The 18,540-nt window shown below is 39.5% G+C and overlaps 1 protein-coding gene across 1 annotated transcript; it reads left to right on the top strand.

Annotated features, from left to right (window-relative positions):
- The first annotated feature begins 894 nt into the window (after positions 1-894).
- Positions 895-17,955, top strand: LOC144634332 (inactive tyrosine-protein kinase 7-like). Its single transcript, XM_078493254.1, is given in 13 exon segments — positions 895-1,089; positions 1,583-1,888; positions 5,107-5,397; positions 6,339-6,623; positions 6,912-7,181; positions 7,626-7,898; positions 8,926-9,198; positions 10,274-10,549; positions 11,449-11,625; positions 12,223-12,583; positions 13,563-13,569; positions 14,907-15,332; positions 15,334-17,955. Coding segments are annotated over 13 exon segments (3,156 nt in total). The 5' UTR covers positions 895-1,010; the 3' UTR covers positions 15,466-17,955.
- The last annotated feature ends 585 nt before the right edge of the window (positions 17,956-18,540 follow it).

The following is an 18,540-nucleotide window of genomic DNA, read 5'->3' as shown; positions in this document are numbered from 1 at the left end:
TCCCCTAGTGAAAGTGGCAAAATATAATTGCAACTGATCGAAAGAAATTGTTTTAAAAACGGAAAGTCTCGCATTTTAATGGCTCTTATGTCAACAGAGTAGATGACAAGTTGCTTGGACAGTGTGGAAATCAGAAACGGAAACGTTGGCGGTCGGGAATAGTCAAGAAGCTGTGTATATGGCCGACGAAAGGGAAATTCGATCGGATTTCGTTTATTTAGCCAACGTAATATTTATACCCCCGATCTTCCATTACGTGCTTGTGCGTAGCGTATAAAAAACCACCACAAGATCTATTATTTTTCCTCCCCATTTTACGACGGGGATGAAGAAATGAGATTTCCTTTTCATAATGATATTTCTATCAAACATTCACAAAATTGCGTTATATCAATATTGTGACAGCTCTTGGGGAGGCCACTATGTGGTGCCAAGATTTTGTAAAAACAACTGGTGTGAATATAAGCAAGTCGTTTTTCTATGGAAAAAAGAGTTTTTTTTTTTTTTTCACCAGTACGAAAAGAAAAGCAATTCAATTGATGGCGATCGACATGCGAAATTATATTTTTTCTTTAAAAAAGATCTCTGGGTAATCGGCGTTCTTTAACCTTTGCCGACTTTTCAGTTTTAATTATCCAAAGTGAAGTTATTTGGCGACAGGCGGCGTGCATCACTCGTGAGTCATGCGAGGGAGTTCATAATCTAAAAGGGGCGAACAAAAGAAAATGGAAATTGCACATTGTGCCTTTCACAAAACTACAGGATTCGGTCACTTCCTTTTGGGGCCACCGTGCCGCGAAATAGCGCACTCTGATTGGTCAGTCTTCACTTCCGGCCGCAAGGGATAATAAAGAATGACAACCACGTGACACATGTCAATCTGCTGCGTTCCGACCCAAGTGCAGCTAACAGATTGAATTTCCGAAAGATTTCCATGCCTGCCTGAAGGATTTTCTGTACTCCGAAGTTTATTTCTTGTATGTAGTCTGTTTTGACAAGCTTCAAACGCGATGGAACTGCTGTTTGCCTCGAAAAGGAACCTTATTCAATTCATCTGTTTCTGGGCATGGCTTTGTTTTGTTCTGTTAGGTAAGCGTACTTTGCCTAAATTAGAGCATCTTGCAGCGATTCTATTCGAACCGGGCTTGGCTATGAAGAAATGTCTTCTTGTATCGCTGTTATTCTACCGTTCGTTGGGTCAAAACGACACATTCTCGCCAGGAACACATGATGAAATCTCAGTTGTGTATTTCAAATGCTGTGGAGGTCGGATTGAGGATTCTAAATGGCGAAATTGGGCTCGTTATTTGTCACCAGGCCGTAATTGGAAGAAAAAGCAAATGTGCGCTGCGATAAACGGCGGCTTTTTCTTTGTTGTCTGTAATCTTCTTTCTCGTTCCATGGCGGATTGAGCAAACTTATGGGAGCGTTTAAAGCGATCTGTATTCCTACTGTGGTTTGTTTAAATTTCAAAGCGAAAGCGTCGGCAGCGAAATGCTGACTTACATAATTTTCAGTTAGGTGAGATTTCATGACGGTTTCAACTAATAACGCGTTCCTATCATTTTGTCAACTCTTTCAGGATCATCGCTCACAGAATCGCAGTCGACCCTCACCTGGCAAACTCAGCCATCACCACAAACAGTCGATGTTGGGAGTAGCGTCTCTTTTACCTGTCTGGCGCAGTACTCGAAAAAAATACAATCATACGAGTGGGAACACAATAATCTAACTTTACCTACAGACAGTCGTTATACTACAAAAGACGAAGGTAGAACTTTACAAATATCCCAAACGAAATTAGAGGATCGCGGAGATTACCGATGTGTGGCTATAAGAAGGGACAAAGTCATTGGTAAAAGTCAAAATGCAGCGCTGAATGTCAAAGGTATGTATGAAACAACGCGTTTATCACGGGATTTAGGGCGTACTTCTGTGCTTCCTGGGCCTTTAAGTCCTTTGTCAATTTGCGAGCTTTCTGGCGGCTTGTTTTCACAATTTCTTGCAGGGGGCACTCAATTGATGTATTGTACAATCGATTGCACGCGTGGTGAAATCAGTCGACATCAGCAAGTGCTTTTCGAAGAGTCGATCGAGAGTTAATGCAATAGACGTATTGTTGTTTTCAAATGTACTGTCGAAAATCGAACTCTCTCTTATGCTTTCTTTGCATCAAATCGAGCAATCTGGCTAAAAAAACAATAAGTTACACTTGAAGTCTCCACTAAAATCGAGTTTATAAAAGTGTGTAAGATCGAATTCTAAAATCGTAATCTCTTTCCCTCGCGCGGTGAATTGCTCTATTGTTCCTATCTTATTTAAGATGTATAGCGTTCGCCGATCTTTAATATTTTTGCCGTTTCCTGTTTGACTGTTAGTGTTTGTTCGGCATACTTGATTCAAGTTTGTTTGATATTATTCGCAATACAGATCATACGTTACGGAGTTTTGCGTAATTGTATCAAGCGGAGAAAATTTCCATCCGCTCACAGAATTTTGGAAATGCGATCGCCAATAACTCTCCTCGTTGCATGCTACATTCTGGCATTTTTTTGTGGTAATCTATATTTCCTCTCTGGATCAACTTTCTGTAAACCACGCCGGGAAATGATAGAAGGGGAGAAATCGTTTTAAAATAGTTTTCCAGTTTCGTGTAGTTTTAATTTCGCTGTTTCTTTATACTGAAATCTAAACATCATATGGCGCGCTTGAGCTTTTGATTGCCGATAAGATACTCCTGAGTGTCCTGTTCTAATCATTAGCACATTAACAATTTTCAGGATTGATTCTTTAGTTAGAGATGTCGAGTTATTGGCTGTATTTGTTTATTCGAGTGCATTAATCAATTGAAGAAGTATCACGCTTTTCGTCGGCATTCGAAGTCAATTTTTGAATCGGTTGCTCAATTATTAATTAAAAACTGGTATAGTTTTCTTTTTGCTTGCGATATCAGCCAAGAAATTACTCTTTGAGCAAACAGCTGTTCTCAACTTGGGAAACTGCCAACATAAATAAATCATTATATGATTTCCAAGATTGCGTTAAAGGTTTCCTTCGGAAATCATTGCCAAGCATTCTCTGACATAAATAATCTTTTATAGAAGCCTTGTGGAGTGATAAGATTCATCTCATTGCTGTTGATGAGTTTGGAATCTTTTTCCTTTCTAAATTTAGATGGAAAGTCATTGTTTTGAGAAACTTCAACACTCCGACAGTCGCAGACATAATTACGGGTCCCTCAATATTAGATTACTTTTTGCTTTTATATAAGTTTCATTCCATCTTGTGTAAGTTTTATAATATTATTGTTCACTTTCCATGTAAAAACATCTTAAAGATACCCTCATGATACTTTTCAGCAGAAGGTGAATTGTTAAACATAAGCTTTGGAAATTGTGCATTTCTTTGCGGTCCTCTCTAAAGCTAGCAAAACCGGTTAGGATCAGGTTGTTGGAAAACACAAAAAGATGGTTATGTCCTTTAGCTCTGCAACTTTGGATCAAAGCAAACCAATCAAAAAATTTGATCATTTCCGTTTGACCATCACCCATGCGTAAATGAGAAAATATGCAATTTCCGCAGCCCTCACATCTCTTGACCTTATGCAATGGAGTCTTGCTCAAAGCAGAGTATTTGCAAAATTTAAGTTGATATTGTGCTGGAAAGTAATGTTAGGCTATTTATTTCTCATCAGCGTAGAAAACCCATCAAACTTAATACTCTGGGTGGCATAGCAGAGGCCCCTCCCAGGAAATATTAAATACTTGATTATGAAACAACAGTGAAACACCTTTGAAACTACCCATGTGTTTGATTCATGGCTGAAGAATAACTATTGCAGCCATGCAAGGAGCGAAATGTAAATGTACATCAAAGGGGTCTGCTTTAAAAGATTACTTTATTGCTCACAAGATTGAAAATAAACAACCATCAACAGTATCCCAGTCGGTGGAGACTTTACCTCGTCACAACAACAGTGATTTAACCCACAATGTCAGGGAAAGGTTTAAGACTCGAGATTAAAGTATTATCGATTGAAAGAAACCTTACATTCATTATTTACAAACACTTAAATCACATCTAGAGTGTGATTGAATTCTTTCATGTGATCTATAATCAGTCAAGCATGTTCAGACACAGAATTATTAAACATAACTCAATTTTAATTTTTCATAACTATTTGAATTGAGATTAGAGGATGTCACAGTTTAGGTCTTAATTGTATGCCCTTTTCTGCAAGGAAGCATTTTGGTACACTGCAGTTGGCATTTTTCAAAGCTTCAATTGTTTTCAGTTAATGCATGAGGGGAGAACAGAAATCAGATTTACTCAGCCATGCAAGCTGCTTACACAAAAGAAGCACTCATTCAAACAATAACAGCATTCTGAAAAGATACAGATTTGGGAAGTAGTGAGGTAGCCATTACTTTCAGATAGAAAAATCTGGTGACAGAGGAACTAGAACTGGTGACAGAGGAATTTGCTAAAATAAACTGGTTCATTTGGTGAAAATATTAATTTAAAAGTTGATATTGATGTCTTGTGTTGTTTGAATGTCTGCTTGATGCCAGTATTTATGTATCACTGATCAGTAATGATAACACCAAAATGGTCACAGACCATACCGTTTTGTTCCTTAGCTTACATGTACAGGGAGGGAATAATCTTTGATCTGTAACTTGCGAGCAGGTTCCTGATCCCATCCGACTCCCCCCTACTTTCTGTTCCCGCTTTCTTTTCGCCCCATCCTTGCAGGAAAGCCTGTTCACAGGCTAGTCAAAAGGTTGCCAAGACATTGGAAAGAACAGTTCAAAGCTGTGCTCTTAGATAATTGCAAGGTATTCGAAGGCTCTTATTTAAGAAAACTTGGGTGGCCAGCTCTTAAAAGCTTCCATAATAACAAATTTATACAATTTGCCGTAAGACAAAAGTAAATTGCCTGTGGCACCCGAACTCTGCTAGAGCACAGCTCTGTCAGTCCATGACTAGTATAAGAAGTACAAATATAGTTACGTATGTTCTCGACTTATTACTGTGCACTAGAGAAAAGATTGGAGTTCTGTTCCCAGGGCACTGACTGATTTGTTAAACATTATACATTTTCAGGGATTTGTAATTCAGTACAGTTAAGCATCAAACCATCAGGGACAACCTTTCTCACAGGCACTGATTTACAGCTACGGTGCAAATGTTATGTTTATCCACTTGGGACATATACATGGACAAAGGATAGTGGACCTGTGACGCAAGATGGGCGAGTTACTGTGAGTCGAAACAAATTGTTGATTAATAACGCGACTGAAGGAGACAGTGGTAAATATGAATGCAAAGCAACAACAAAGGATGGATCGACAACTAAAAAGAGTTCATCAACTCCATTATCTGTTACTGTAGTCGGTAAGTGATTTTTTTTTATCTTTGTTATTATTGTCATCATGTTCGGTAAGCTCAGTTGGGTGGGTGCTCACCTTCACTGCAGAAGGTTGTGGGTTCAAATCCCAGCTGGTCGACAAACTAGCGTCTTAAATACACTCAACTCTCTCTCTTATCCGACACCTGTATAAGACATACACTCAGTGTTGGTCCCCTCCCTGCCGTTTTTCTATCATTTTACTGTAACTCAACTCCCTGGACACCTCTCTAAGACGGACAGTTAAAGCCAGTCAGGACGGTGTCTTCTAGAGGGAGAGTTGACAGTATAAATGGTAAGACCACGTTAGCTATGCATGAAGGAATTGCCTCACTTCTCAGGTGATCCCATCGTTGGCAGGGGAGTCAAGTCTGTAGACATTGTCTGCAACATTGTTTGATATGGAATGGCACAGAGTTCCAGGTGTTGCAATCTGTTATTCCTCTCTGGTTGCCATGGGTTTGGTGGGTGAGGTGAGATCATAATGGGCTAATAGCGGCAGCCAGAAATGTCTTGGCAAGCTGATGTCTTTCTTGCTCTCATTAATGAGACAATAGGAACAGTGGCCAAATTTTGATATATTTAAATTCTAACTAAGCTCTAGGGCTTGGAGGAATAAAACAAAAGAAATCATGTGTTCCCCCTAGCCTCAAAGCCAAGTTAGAATTTAAATATATCAAAATTGGAATATTGTGAAAAAGTATAGTACAATACAAACTTGATTGACAACATCCTGAAAAGGGCTTTTCGGTAACAATATGTTATACATGTAAGTAATATTAAGATACCTCAATTATTTTTTTAAAATTACGAAGGTAAGATTTTCATTGTTGTCGTCTTCATCAATGATCATCATCACTTATTTGTTTATCCCAAAACAGTTTTATGTGGCAATAATTCATATGACTATCATCTTGTCCTTCAACAGTCGGAAAACATCCGCAATTTCTAGTGTCCCCTCCACCGAGCGTGGTGGTTTTAGAGGGAAGTCAAAAGCTGATTCCTTGCAAAGCAATCGGCAGTCCTACTCCAGACATAAACTGGTATTCTGGAGATAATCGAACTCCACTGCAAGACGGTTCCAAATACACCATACACGAGAATGGGTCACTGGTGATAAGAAATATTAACAAACAGGATGCGTTAAAGTACAAGTGCACAGCAAGTAACTTGGTTGCAGAAATAGCAGCAGAGACCATGGTGAAAATTGCTTGTAAGTATCTTACAGCCAAAACATTTCAAACACTCATTTTATGAATTATTAAAATGGAAGTTAATTCATTGTTCATTTTTACGTAATTTTCTTAAAATAAAAAGTTCAATATTCAAACTGACTGGTGGGAGGCATATCGATTTATGTTTGAAATCAACAAGTTTTTTGACGGACTGACTGACTGATGGACAGACACACGGACACGCAGACTGTCTGACTGACTTAATGAAGGGGAGTCATAGAGGACACTGTTTTACTACTGTTAATTGTGATTCTTTCTATTTACAGATTTGGATGATGTTGTCCTTGACAAGACCAAACGTTATGTACTCTTAAATCACGAAACTGAAGTGTATTGTAAAAAACCTCCGGGAGAGCCAAAGCCATCAATCACATGGCAAAAAGCAGACAACCAACCGCTGCCAAAGAAATTTGCTGTAGAAGGTTGCTGTACTCTGAAGAAAAACAGGACAAAGCTGGCTGACTCAGGAAATTATACTTGTATAGCAAAGAACATGTTTGGAACAAAAAGCCGCACTATTGAAATTATTGTTTCTGGTGAGTTTACTATATATGGCACATTTGCCTACATTTTCTTTTCTTTTAATGTTGAAATCTTCTCAAGTCAAAGGTGTTCTAATGAGCAGTATATTCAGGTGTTACCTTAAGCTCTGTGGATGAAACCCTTGTGTGTGACCATTCAAATAACTACTGAATAGTACTTTGATGTGGTACTGCTTATTATGCTGTAACCATTCAAATAAAAGCTATCGAGCAGTACTTTCATGTGGTATTGTTTATTATGCTTTGGTTCTAACTTTGAAGTTTGTGGATGAAACCCTAGTGTGTGACCATTCAATAGAAAATTTTTAAGCCTCACTTCCTTTAGTAAAGGTTTGAAGTCTTCAGTAGCATTTATCCTTATTAGTCAATGTAGTGCTATTTCCATATCACCTGGTCTATAAATTTCACTAATAAACATCTGCAAAATGTTGTTTTTAGAGCAACCAGTGATTACTGTGAAACCCCAAGACCAAGAATTAAAGGAAGATGAGAAAGCTATGTTGAACTGCAAAGCAGATTCAAAGCCACCATCAAAAATATCGTGGCTCAAAGACGACAGTCCTGTCAAAGAAGATGCACGTGTCTTTGTTTTATCAAATGGCAGTCTTGTCATTACTAAGCTTAGACCTAAAGATTCTGGAGTCTACAGGTGTTCCGCAGATCATGATGGAGGCTGGTCTGACAGTGCTGAGGCTAAACTCACTGTTATGGGTAAGTATAGTGAAATGCATCCTTAGGCTTGATTTCCACTGCTCCATTAAGAACAATCATTGTTCCTCCCAAGAAGAGACATTTATGGGAGTAGCTCCAGCTCATACATGTATTACAGAGCAGTGACCGGTTATCAAGCCTGTTTTGTTTAGAAAGAGTAGAGCAATAGGGTTTACCTTTATCAACAGTCTGAATTTCGATGTTTTCTAATAAATTGTTATTTTTGTTGGTGCCAGGGATTTACAACATTGTTGAGTGTTGTAAATTGATTGTAAGTGGCATTGGAGCTTTTCTAAACTGCATATGACTAATTACTCTCATGTAGGATTTCCACGCTTATGAATTTGCTTTTGTGATGGGTGATCACTGCAAGCATTCTTAGATATCATTGGCATTACGTAAATTAAGATTAAATTTACTCTAACAAACTGACATTGTAGACACATGTACGTATATGTACATGTAAGCTTAATGCCAAGGGACAACGGGTGCTTTCCATTAATCAGAACTGGCTGGCCGGTCAAGTGGTTTTGAATGTGAAATGGTTCTTTTCCACAAGAACCATTTCACATTCATATTTTAACTTAGATTTAAATTTTATTATAATTGTAAATAGCCATAGTTTTTTAGCATTTTCTTTTATTTTAACCCTTTTTTTGTTATGTCCCTGTATTAGTGGGGGAGTTTCCCCAGCTAGGTGGTTTATGACATTTTTAATAAAGTTTCTATCTATCTACAAGATTTTTCCACAAATCCTCAAGAACAGTGTATAATACTTATGCACCGACTGATTTGACAGTTAATCTGACGAACAATGGAATTTTGTTTTTGGTTTTGAGGGGAAATACTTTGTTTATTGAGCAAAGTTTATCTGTTTCTGGTTAGTCTGTTTTCATACAAGATGACTGTTAACAGTGGCATCAGCAATGATACCTCACTCCATAAGTCTTGGAGTGTTTGTGTTTAGCTACAAGACTGACGTGAAGACTAACTGAATGTTTTTTTGTGCAATTTTCCATTTTTCCAGCTAAAGTGAAGCTTGCAGGCATTCATAACAACCAAGTAAATGCCAATCTTCATAAACCTCAGAAGATAAGGTGTGACTTTGAAGGACATGAGCCAATTACAGTGACTTGGAAGAAAGGAGATGGAAGTGCTCCTCTTGACAAACCCCGTGTTAAACAAGACAATACCATATTGTTTTTCGAACATGTAGAGAAGGAAGACGAAGGCCATTACTGTTGCAGGGGCGAAAATTTGTTTAGCAGTGCTGAAAGCTACGTGAATATTTCTGTTTTTGGTAAGGAATTCCTACCATTGGGTTATCACAGAATAAGATTTTAGTGAAATCTTGATTTCTTGAACCCATGTTTTCTTGAGCCTCCCGATAAGTCGAACCAAAAGTAATTTCCCTTAGATTTCCTTTGCTCAGTCAAACGCTACTATTTTACCACTGATTTCCAAAACCCCTGAATTCTGAAACCAATTTTACTTCCCTTGGAGGCTCAGGAAAGCAGGATTGTACTGTATTTCAATTTTTAATGATTCTTCTAAGTCACTGACATGGGCATAGTTCATTACTTGAACTGTCTTTTTACGATTCTTATCACTGATAAAATTAATGCAGAGCTGTAGATGTAGATGTAGATGTAGCTGACGTTAGCATTCACCAGACCGGACCAACACTCAGGGTCTTAAAATAACTGAGGAGAATGTGCTGCCTTTGTAATTACATCTGCAAATGGTTAGACATTCTAGTCTTCTCGGAAAAGGACGATAAACCGTAGGTCCCGTCTCACACTATTCGCAAAGAGTGGGGCACGAAGCTCCCGGTGTTGTGGTCTGGTGTGTAAAGCGCATTTCAGTGTATGGAAAATGCGCTATATATATAAATGCATTAGCATTCGACTTATTCTTGTTACGTCAACCAGTAAACTTTCTCTTCTTGAGGTACTTATACAGCAGCATGTACTTTCAATTTTTTTTAATTTTTAGATTTGCATTGCTGGTTACAAGAATCGACTCCAACCTTTTACCACCCCCCCACACCCCCCCCCCCCCCAACTGAAGTTTCAAACTAGCCATTGCTCTTACACTTATAAGTTAGCTAGTTGTGTATGTACCCTTGTTGGTGAATAGGACAAGAAACTCGGCAAGAAGAGCGAGCTGAAAATTGGAAAGACGAGCACGTTCTCACAGGGCAAGTTCTTGCTACCCAGACAACACTCTTCTTGTTTGGCTCCCTGGTTTTTTCTTTTCTATAGCTTGCTAGGGAGCCTGCTCGTAGGCTAATGTACATTTAATTTTTTTCTTTTGTAGCACTAGTTTAAACATCCTAAAATGATAATTCCGTTCATATTTTGATCTATTTGCAGTTTATCCCACTTTTGACTTGCGGCCAAAGAACACAACAGCATATGTCGACGATCATCTATGGCTGCACTGTAATGCGTCAGGAGATCCCAAACCCAAAATCAGTTGGAGTAAGGAAGAACAGGATGGAGACAAACTTGATAAGGAAAGGTTCATTCAGCACTCAAATGGAACTCTTCATATCAAAAATGTGCGCCTGGAAGATCAGGGCCGGTACTACTGTATTGCTGCAAACCATGCCGAAATGAAGCAGAGCAAGTTCAGTCTTGTAGTGCAGAGTAAGTTGATTCTTGCATCTGTATGTTCATGTGGCCCTTGAGGTTTGCCTTAAAATATGTTAACAATAATAATTATATTGTAGTATGTGTCTGACTGCAGTACTTTATAGTGTTCAGTAAAACTACTTGTCACTCTTATTTCGTGTGAGCAGTAGTTATCTTGGCTGTGCTTCATAGACTATTTGCTGACAAAAAAGTTAGCATACTGCATGAAAATGTTTAGTGAACACTTGCTTCGAAAACTGTTTGGGTGCTTCCACAAGTTTGCAAAGGCAGGCTGACCAGTTAGCTCAGACCCAGAGTAAAAATAACTGAGGAGAATATGCTGCCTTTGCAATAACATCTGCAAATGGTTAGATATTCTAGTCTACTCAGATAAGGACGATAAACTGTAGGCCCCGTCTCCTGCATCTTCAATGTCTAGGTCAGCAGGGCACATAAAAGAACCCACACACTTATCGTAAAGAGAAGGGCATGGAGTTCCTGGCATTGTGGTCTGGTCTTTGTCCATTGTGCTGTGTACTGTGGAATGCTTGGAGATATTAGCTATATAAGCTACTCTACAATCCGAGGGTAAACAAAAGTGATGATGAAGCAATTTTCCCCTGCCCTAGATGTTGGGGGGAGTGGGGGAAGAAGCAGGAACTCTAGTACAGAATGTGAGGCAGAAGGAGTGGGATTCCAAGTGATAGGAATTTGAAGAAATTGGGAAACATTTTGCAACATTGCATTATTATGCAATAGAAAAAGTACAAAGAGGCAGTAACCACTAAGGAAGAGGAAAAAACTGGGAGTAAATGTACAGGAAGTGGAAAGTAATTCCCCCCCCCCCCACCCAACCCACCCACCCACTTGAATCTAAAGCTAACACAACCTTTCCAAATTCTTTCTCTTTCCAGATCACCCACATACTACAACCGGCAAGTCAGTCGGGTCCATGGGCCGTACCATTGGTATTGCTGTGGGATGTGCAGCGGCTTACATCGTTCTTGTTGTGGGATTGATGATCTACTGTAAAGGTCGCCGAGCCAGGCAAAACAAGAAAGAAGAAGTTATGCCTCCTGAATGTGAAAATCGTAAGTGGTTTTAGGCTGCCTTTATAGTCTAGGCGTGTCTTGTGTTATATATATGATGTCCAGGGTTCCTACGGAAAACCTCCAATAGCTGGAAAGTCCTTGAATTTTAGTGGCACTTCCAGGACTGGAAAGTCCTGGAAAAACTACCAGTGCTGGAAAGTTCTGAAAATCTGTCAAACTCAGTAACACGTCGTGGAACCAAATTCTAGAAATGTATAGAACAGTAAGGAGAAATAATATTGAGATCTTGGGAGTGAAAGAGTCCATGCGAATTTTGGAGTCCTGAAAAAATCAATCTGAGTCCTTGAAAAGTAAAACTGGAAAATTGTCTGTGAAAAAGGGTACGGACTCTGTATGTTGTTTAGGAGGATTTTTTTTAAAGATTTTTTTTTTTAAAAAAAAAAAAAAAAAAAAAAAAAAAAAAAAAAAAACCACACCAACAATAAAAAAAAAAAAAAAAACCAGCGCGCAGACGACTGGAAATCATCTTTAATGTCTTCTGGGTTTTGACTTTTCAGTCATGCTCATAAAAGTGCCTCTTTCAATTACTTCTTTTGGTTGACCTCTGACCTTTGACCTTTCTCATTCTGTTAACAGTTAATGCTAATGGTGACATTGAACATCGCGATGGAGAGGGCAACGATATGACAATGAACCCGATCTACAGATCTCAGCCAAGTTATGACAAAATGGAGTTCCCCAGGCACGACCTTGAAGCGCTCAGGAGTCTGGGTAATGGTGCGTATGGTCGAGCATTCCTGGCGCGAGCCAGTGGGATACGCGATGGCGAAAAGGAGACTATGGTGGTAGTCAAGGCTTTGGTTAGTAATGATGACCAAGTACGTGAGGAGTTTAATAAGGAAATGGATGCGCTGTGCGGTCTGCAACAATGCAATGTGGTTGCACTGCTTGGTGTGTGCAAAGAGGATGAGCCATTTTATATGATCTTCGAATCGTTGTGAAAAGGTTTGTTTTGTGATCTTTTGTATGTAGCTATGGTAAAGTTATAGATCACCCCTTCGCACGCTAAGTTCCTTCCTCGCTCAAAAGAAACGTCTAAGATTCGACCTGTAAGGCGGTTAGATTCTAATGTCGTATCGCTAGCGAGTTGCGTGTTTTTTCCCCCGCAGATTTGTTGCCAGTTTCTTGCGTGCAAAAACAATACGGTTGCCGTTGAAATACCACAAGAAGTCCTTCCCTTCCCCTCAAATCCCGAATATTAATTGTATAACAGCTAATTAAGTTTTTGATATTTTAGAAACCCGGTAAAACCTGCCTATCAAATCAGCGTGTTTTAGATGGCTCTACGTTGGTCTTCGCTACCCTTTTGCCAATACTATCTCAAAAATCCGATCAAATCGTGATAAACTTATTTTTTTCTTAACAAATTATTCCATTAACTGCTGTCAAATAACTAAAAACGCTTATAAGGAAATCTTTTTATCCTGTTATTATGACGATGAAAGGCATTAACCCGTAGATTTTGTGCACTGAAAAACGTAAACTATTTCTGATGCGGAAATATAGCGTCAATTGTGGCCAAATCACGCAAACAAGCCTTGTCTCCCCGCACCATGAATTTCAGTTTTGGTGTTTCAAGTTGTGTAAATAAGCAACTACAGTTGTTGAAGTGTTACATTTGGAGGTTAAAGGGGCTTGATCCACTGGTTTCGTGGTTGAGGTATCGCGGACTATTCTTGTAACTGTGTACATGTACACGCAAGCCAGAAATCCATTCTTGTCTCGATAATCCATCCCCTTGATTGTAAAAGCTAATTTTCTTTCCCATCGCCACTGTTTGGATTAACTGTTAATTCGCAAGGTCGATAAGCTTCTACCTTATCCTCACTTAATTTCGCGATTACTAACAAATCGCCGCGGAAATGTTATACTCGTGAAAAATGGCACTTGATTTTTCGCCAAATTTTAATACTAAGGGAACTTGTCGATACAAATAAATCGGCAATGCACTTTGTTGAGTTTTGATTTCCTCAGAACTTTCACCAACACCAAACAACCCGTATGGCAATAGACCATTTCAAGTTACCGACGCCATTTTGCAGGAGGTGCAAACTACTGGGGCGAGCGCAAAGCAGTAATGTATGGGTCGGGAGTTTGATGCTCATTGACTGATGTCGACATTCTGCTTTCTTTTACTGATACCAGTTGAGGGTTGAGGATTAGTCTACGGGCCGCAGATTTGATTTTCCAATTCTTCGCCGCCACGGGAAAGAAGCAGTAGAACTAAACGATCTCGCCCCAGTATCCTGAACCCTTCAAATTTAATCAAATCTTTTGCGGTTCCTACAGTTTCATGATTGCAGGTCAATCTTTTCTCATTTAGTCACTCCGATTTTTTTCCATCATTTACTGTCCGCTCGCCCCAGTGTCACCCCCGGCAAAATGGCGTCGGTAACCGAAATGGTCTATTAAAAGGGAAATGAAGATTGTCAGCTTTCAGACTGCTGTGAACGAATTTCTGTGACGCAAATTTTATCAAGTCACGAAAATGACTTGAATATTTTTACCTTTCTTTGATGTTGCGGCTAAATCAGCCGTACATACAAAATTGACTGAAATCATCCAAGTCTCAGAGGGGGTAATTAAGACGATATCTCGTGTAAGAGGATTTTATCTGGGTGTGCCTTTTAATAGATCTGCTTTTTCGGGTGCTGTACTTGGGAGTGTCGGAAGTCAATTACAAAGTGTATTTATATTCAGTTTTCACGATTGTTCGAATTAATATTTTAAACAGTCTTATCTAGATCAACAGCTGAGCAATCAGATTTTCTTCTCGGCGAAAATGGAACCCAATTGAAGTCTAGTGTTGACACTCTTTTTATGTTTCTAGTACTCGCATCTTTTTCAAAGCGTTTTTCTACAAGATAAAGTTAGTTGCCGAAATCTGGCCAAGCGGCAATACTCTCATTGCTAAATCTAACGCGTCTGTTGATAGATTTTGTTTCTTTATTTTCTCTAAATGAAACCTGCTTCGTTTAGGTCAGTGGTAGCAACTTGTTGCAATATATCTTACCCGGATTCTGATTGGCTTGTTATAAATAGCATCTCGTGACGTATGCTATTGCTTCCCAATATGGAATGGAATGTTCTGTGTGCTAACCAATGACAATCGCGCGTGGTTTCTGCTCATTTAGAGAAAAGGGGGAAACCAGGAATGTTCTGTGTGTTAACGAATGACAATCGCGGGCGGTTACTGCTCATTTAGAGACTTATGGCGGGAAATCTCCATTTTTGACAGCTCAAACTTTCTTTTCTTTTAGGGCGACTTGAAGCAGTTTCTTCTGTCCTGCTACGACAATGGCCGAAGCACCATGAACTCGAATCAGAAGCTCGCCATCTGCGGACAAGTGGCGTCAGGAATGAACTATCTCGCCTCGCAAAACTTCACCCACAAGGATCTCGCTGCGAGAAACTGCATGGTGGGGAAAGATCTGAAGGTCAAGATCGGCTACTTGAGTTTAAGCTACGACCTTTACAACGCCGAATACTACCGCTTCAACAACATGCAGATACCGCTCCGATGGATGCCACCGGAGGCCATCTTCGACGACGATTACTCCGAGAAGAGTGATGTGTGGGCTTATGGCGTGCTGGTTTGGGAGATTTACACTCTTGGTCAGCTGCCCTACCATGATCGGTCCAACGAAGAGGTCCTGAAGTGTGTCAAAGATGATCTTCGTCTTGCCCAAGCCCGATAACTGCCCCGACACAGTCTTGGAGGTGCTGGAGAAGTGTTGGGAGGGGAACCCTCTGGCTCGACCGTCATTTTCGGAACTTATGGACGACGTGTCTGGAATTAGCGTGGACAGCCATGTTTAGTTACCTGGCTCCCTCGGCTGTGGGTTTTAAATGAACCTAGACTCTATGCTCCACCCCCTTGCCAATGAACGCGTGGCCTGTTAGTTTATCACGTGTTAGGTTTCTTACGAAGCGTGATGTGCACGTGATTTATCTTGCAAGTTGATTACGAAATGCATAATAATAGGAACTTATATTTGGCTGAAATTATTATTTCAAATTCGTGTCTTCTGAAAAGCTTTCAGACCTGAAAGATTTGTTTTTTCTACGGTGCTGATTTCAATCCTTTAGAAATCTGGAATTACGGGAAATTCATTTATAGAACCCAAAAATTGTCTATCTGCTGCAGGAATTCTCCTCTGTCTACGCTTAATTTGGGTACTTTTTCTGCTCAAAATCTAGGGAAGGCAGTTATTAAAGTAGAAAATGTTAGAATCCACGCAAGCAAACTAAACAGTTTCAAGAGACTATCTGGCCGAGCTTGTCGAAATCGAAAGATATAAAGAAAAGAACTTGGGTTGTGCGTGACCACCGCGTGACGTATTGCGTGACCAGATTAACCATGACATACAGAGATCCTACGGTTGAAGTAGAGGTCAAAACAATAACTCTTTTAAAAGATTTTACGTCCTTTTTGCAGGTTATGGTAAATAGCGATTTCATGAAAATTAGTCAGTGTTCGAGGGAGAATAGTTGATTTTTGTATGGCCCGTCTGCATGTATGCATTTTCACTGGAAATCCATTGTTGTGGGAAAGTTTGATTGAGATACTTCTTTTGCTAGAAGTTCGTCTAAATGCGAACTGGAAAAACGTGGACGAAAACGCATACATGTGGATGGGCCTTACTAGTTTTATGAGGGGGGGGGGGGGTGGGGTGGGGGATTTGCTTGAAATTAGTTTCTATTAGGGCAGTGTTCGAAGTTACATGCTAACTATACGAGCCTCGGCATGCAGATTTACTGAGTAAGTTAGTGGTACGTTCTGATTAACAGTCGAATCAAATCCTGTCTAGCTTTCAGCATTTGAGACTTGAAAAGCTCAAAATATCATGGATTTTTAAGGGCAATGCGTTTTGCTTGGTCAATCTACACCGCAAAATAACTGATAAAAACAGAATGTGAACCAAACCGAACACAAACAGAAGAATTTGTGTGCAGACTGGCCGTCAGCTTCGAATAATTCGAAAAACGTTGAGTTTTTTAAATGTTTTTTATTATATTTTTAACCTTGAATTAATTTGTTACGTAGCATAAGACACATTAGTAGAAACTCAGCTGTGTTCTATTGGAAATCCGCGAATCTGATTGGTTCTCCCAATGTTTTCTATTCGCCGATAAAAAACAGTCGCGCACGCGAGTAGCTCTTCAAGCGGTAAATTTTGTTGATTTTTGTCTTCAAAGTGAACAATATTGTAGGTTTTGGACTGCAATCCTTTAGAGTTTCTACTAAAACAATTAGACTACTCGCCCTCGTTTTCTACGAGCGATAGTCAACTCGGCTGCGCCTCGTTGACTATTTTGCTCATAGAAAACTCGGGCTCGTAGTCTAATTGTTAATTAGAAGTTAGGTGTCGAATCATGACCGGGATTAGGGGTAAATGTAATAGTTAAAAATGTCAGGTATATGGTGTCTGGCGTTTTAGTTAATTTAAGTTTGAAACAATAAGGGCCGATTATTTTAATAGACAACACCCAAGCTAGATCCGGTTTATGGCTGATGTTGAATTTACACGAAAATTCTCTAACCACGTCTTTGCAGAAGCTAGTTCACGCTGATTGGCCATACCTAAATAAATGCTACCTTATTATCGTTTAAATAATCGGCCCTGATAATTAAATAACCATTACAGGGGTAAACATAGCTTCATGAGGAAAATTTTACAGTCATTTAAGTTAATAGAAGTAGAAAGATTCCTGAATGCTGTTAAATTAATTTACACACTGCTTCCATTTGAAAAGTGGACCCATTCATTTAAATAGAGTAATGGTTGATTTTGCTCTTAAACCGAAACATGAAATCGGAGTAAAACCGTACACACCGGAAAAACAACAGGTTTAACAAATCCCTGGGTTAAGTGTACGCGGTGTGACCATGGCAACCATTGATTTAAAACACCTCCACCAAGAGTAACTTTCAAGGTGTTGCGTGACATATTTATAGTGACATTTTGCGGCGTTGCGTTATTTTTTATCGACTTTGAAGTATTTTCTTGCGTTTATTGTATGGTAAGTTGCTGATAGATTAGATCTGTGCCAGATTTTTTAAATTAAGGAGCATTTGCGATTATTGTTTTTGATATCACGATTATTTTACTCAGTAATTATTTTTTGTGGAAAACAGACGACTTAATGGTAAATAGAGGACTAAACGTCGTGTTCAAAAATTTATTCTTTTCAAAAAATGTATATAAAATTTTGTAGATTTTAGCCCTATTAGAATTAGTGTGAAGTAAACTGCATGCAAATCAGATATAAATAAATAAATAAACTGATAGAGTTTGCTCTGCCTTATATTTGTGCATGTTTTCGAGTACGGACATGGTTTGTTTTCGGTAACCCTGACCTGGAACACTCAAAAGATGGCGGTGTTTTCGCCATGTTGGACTTGAAACACCTAAAAACCCTGGGACTAGGTTGAACCGGGACGATTGGAACCTTGTACTCAGATCCCTGCTCCTTTTTTCTAAGATAAGTGTCACTTTCGTTCCCTTGTTCAGCCATCAGCAACCTTTTTCGAAGTGAAAGGGCCATCCTTGAAAAAGGGAAGGGGGCTTTACAAACATTTCGTTTATGACGAAAAAAAAAAAACATTTCGTTTATGACATTTCCCTGTAATCTGGTGTATATTTACAAAATTCCAGACAACTTAGCGTTGGGATCCAAATTGTCCTCTCGCAGGCCTCAATAGTTGCCTTGCGCCTGCCAAATGAGCTGCTTTACCGCTGGCTGGTAAAAGCACTGTAGTCGGCCTTGGTTGCTTTTCTGTGTCAGCTGTCCATTCTTGTCCCCAGACCCGCTTGTCCCTCTTAGCCGGCAGGCCTTTGCACGAGAGACACGTGGCTCTGCGTTCACGATTCGATTGGCTTCATTTTAACG

Source organism: Oculina patagonica, chromosome 13 (assembly GCF_052425735.1).
Source record: "Oculina patagonica isolate OP01 chromosome 13, crgOcupat, whole genome shotgun sequence".
In the NCBI taxonomy this organism is placed as follows: Eukaryota; Metazoa; Cnidaria; class Anthozoa; order Scleractinia; family Oculinidae; genus Oculina; species Oculina patagonica.
This window is presented reverse-complemented; position numbering and strand designations above follow the sequence as displayed.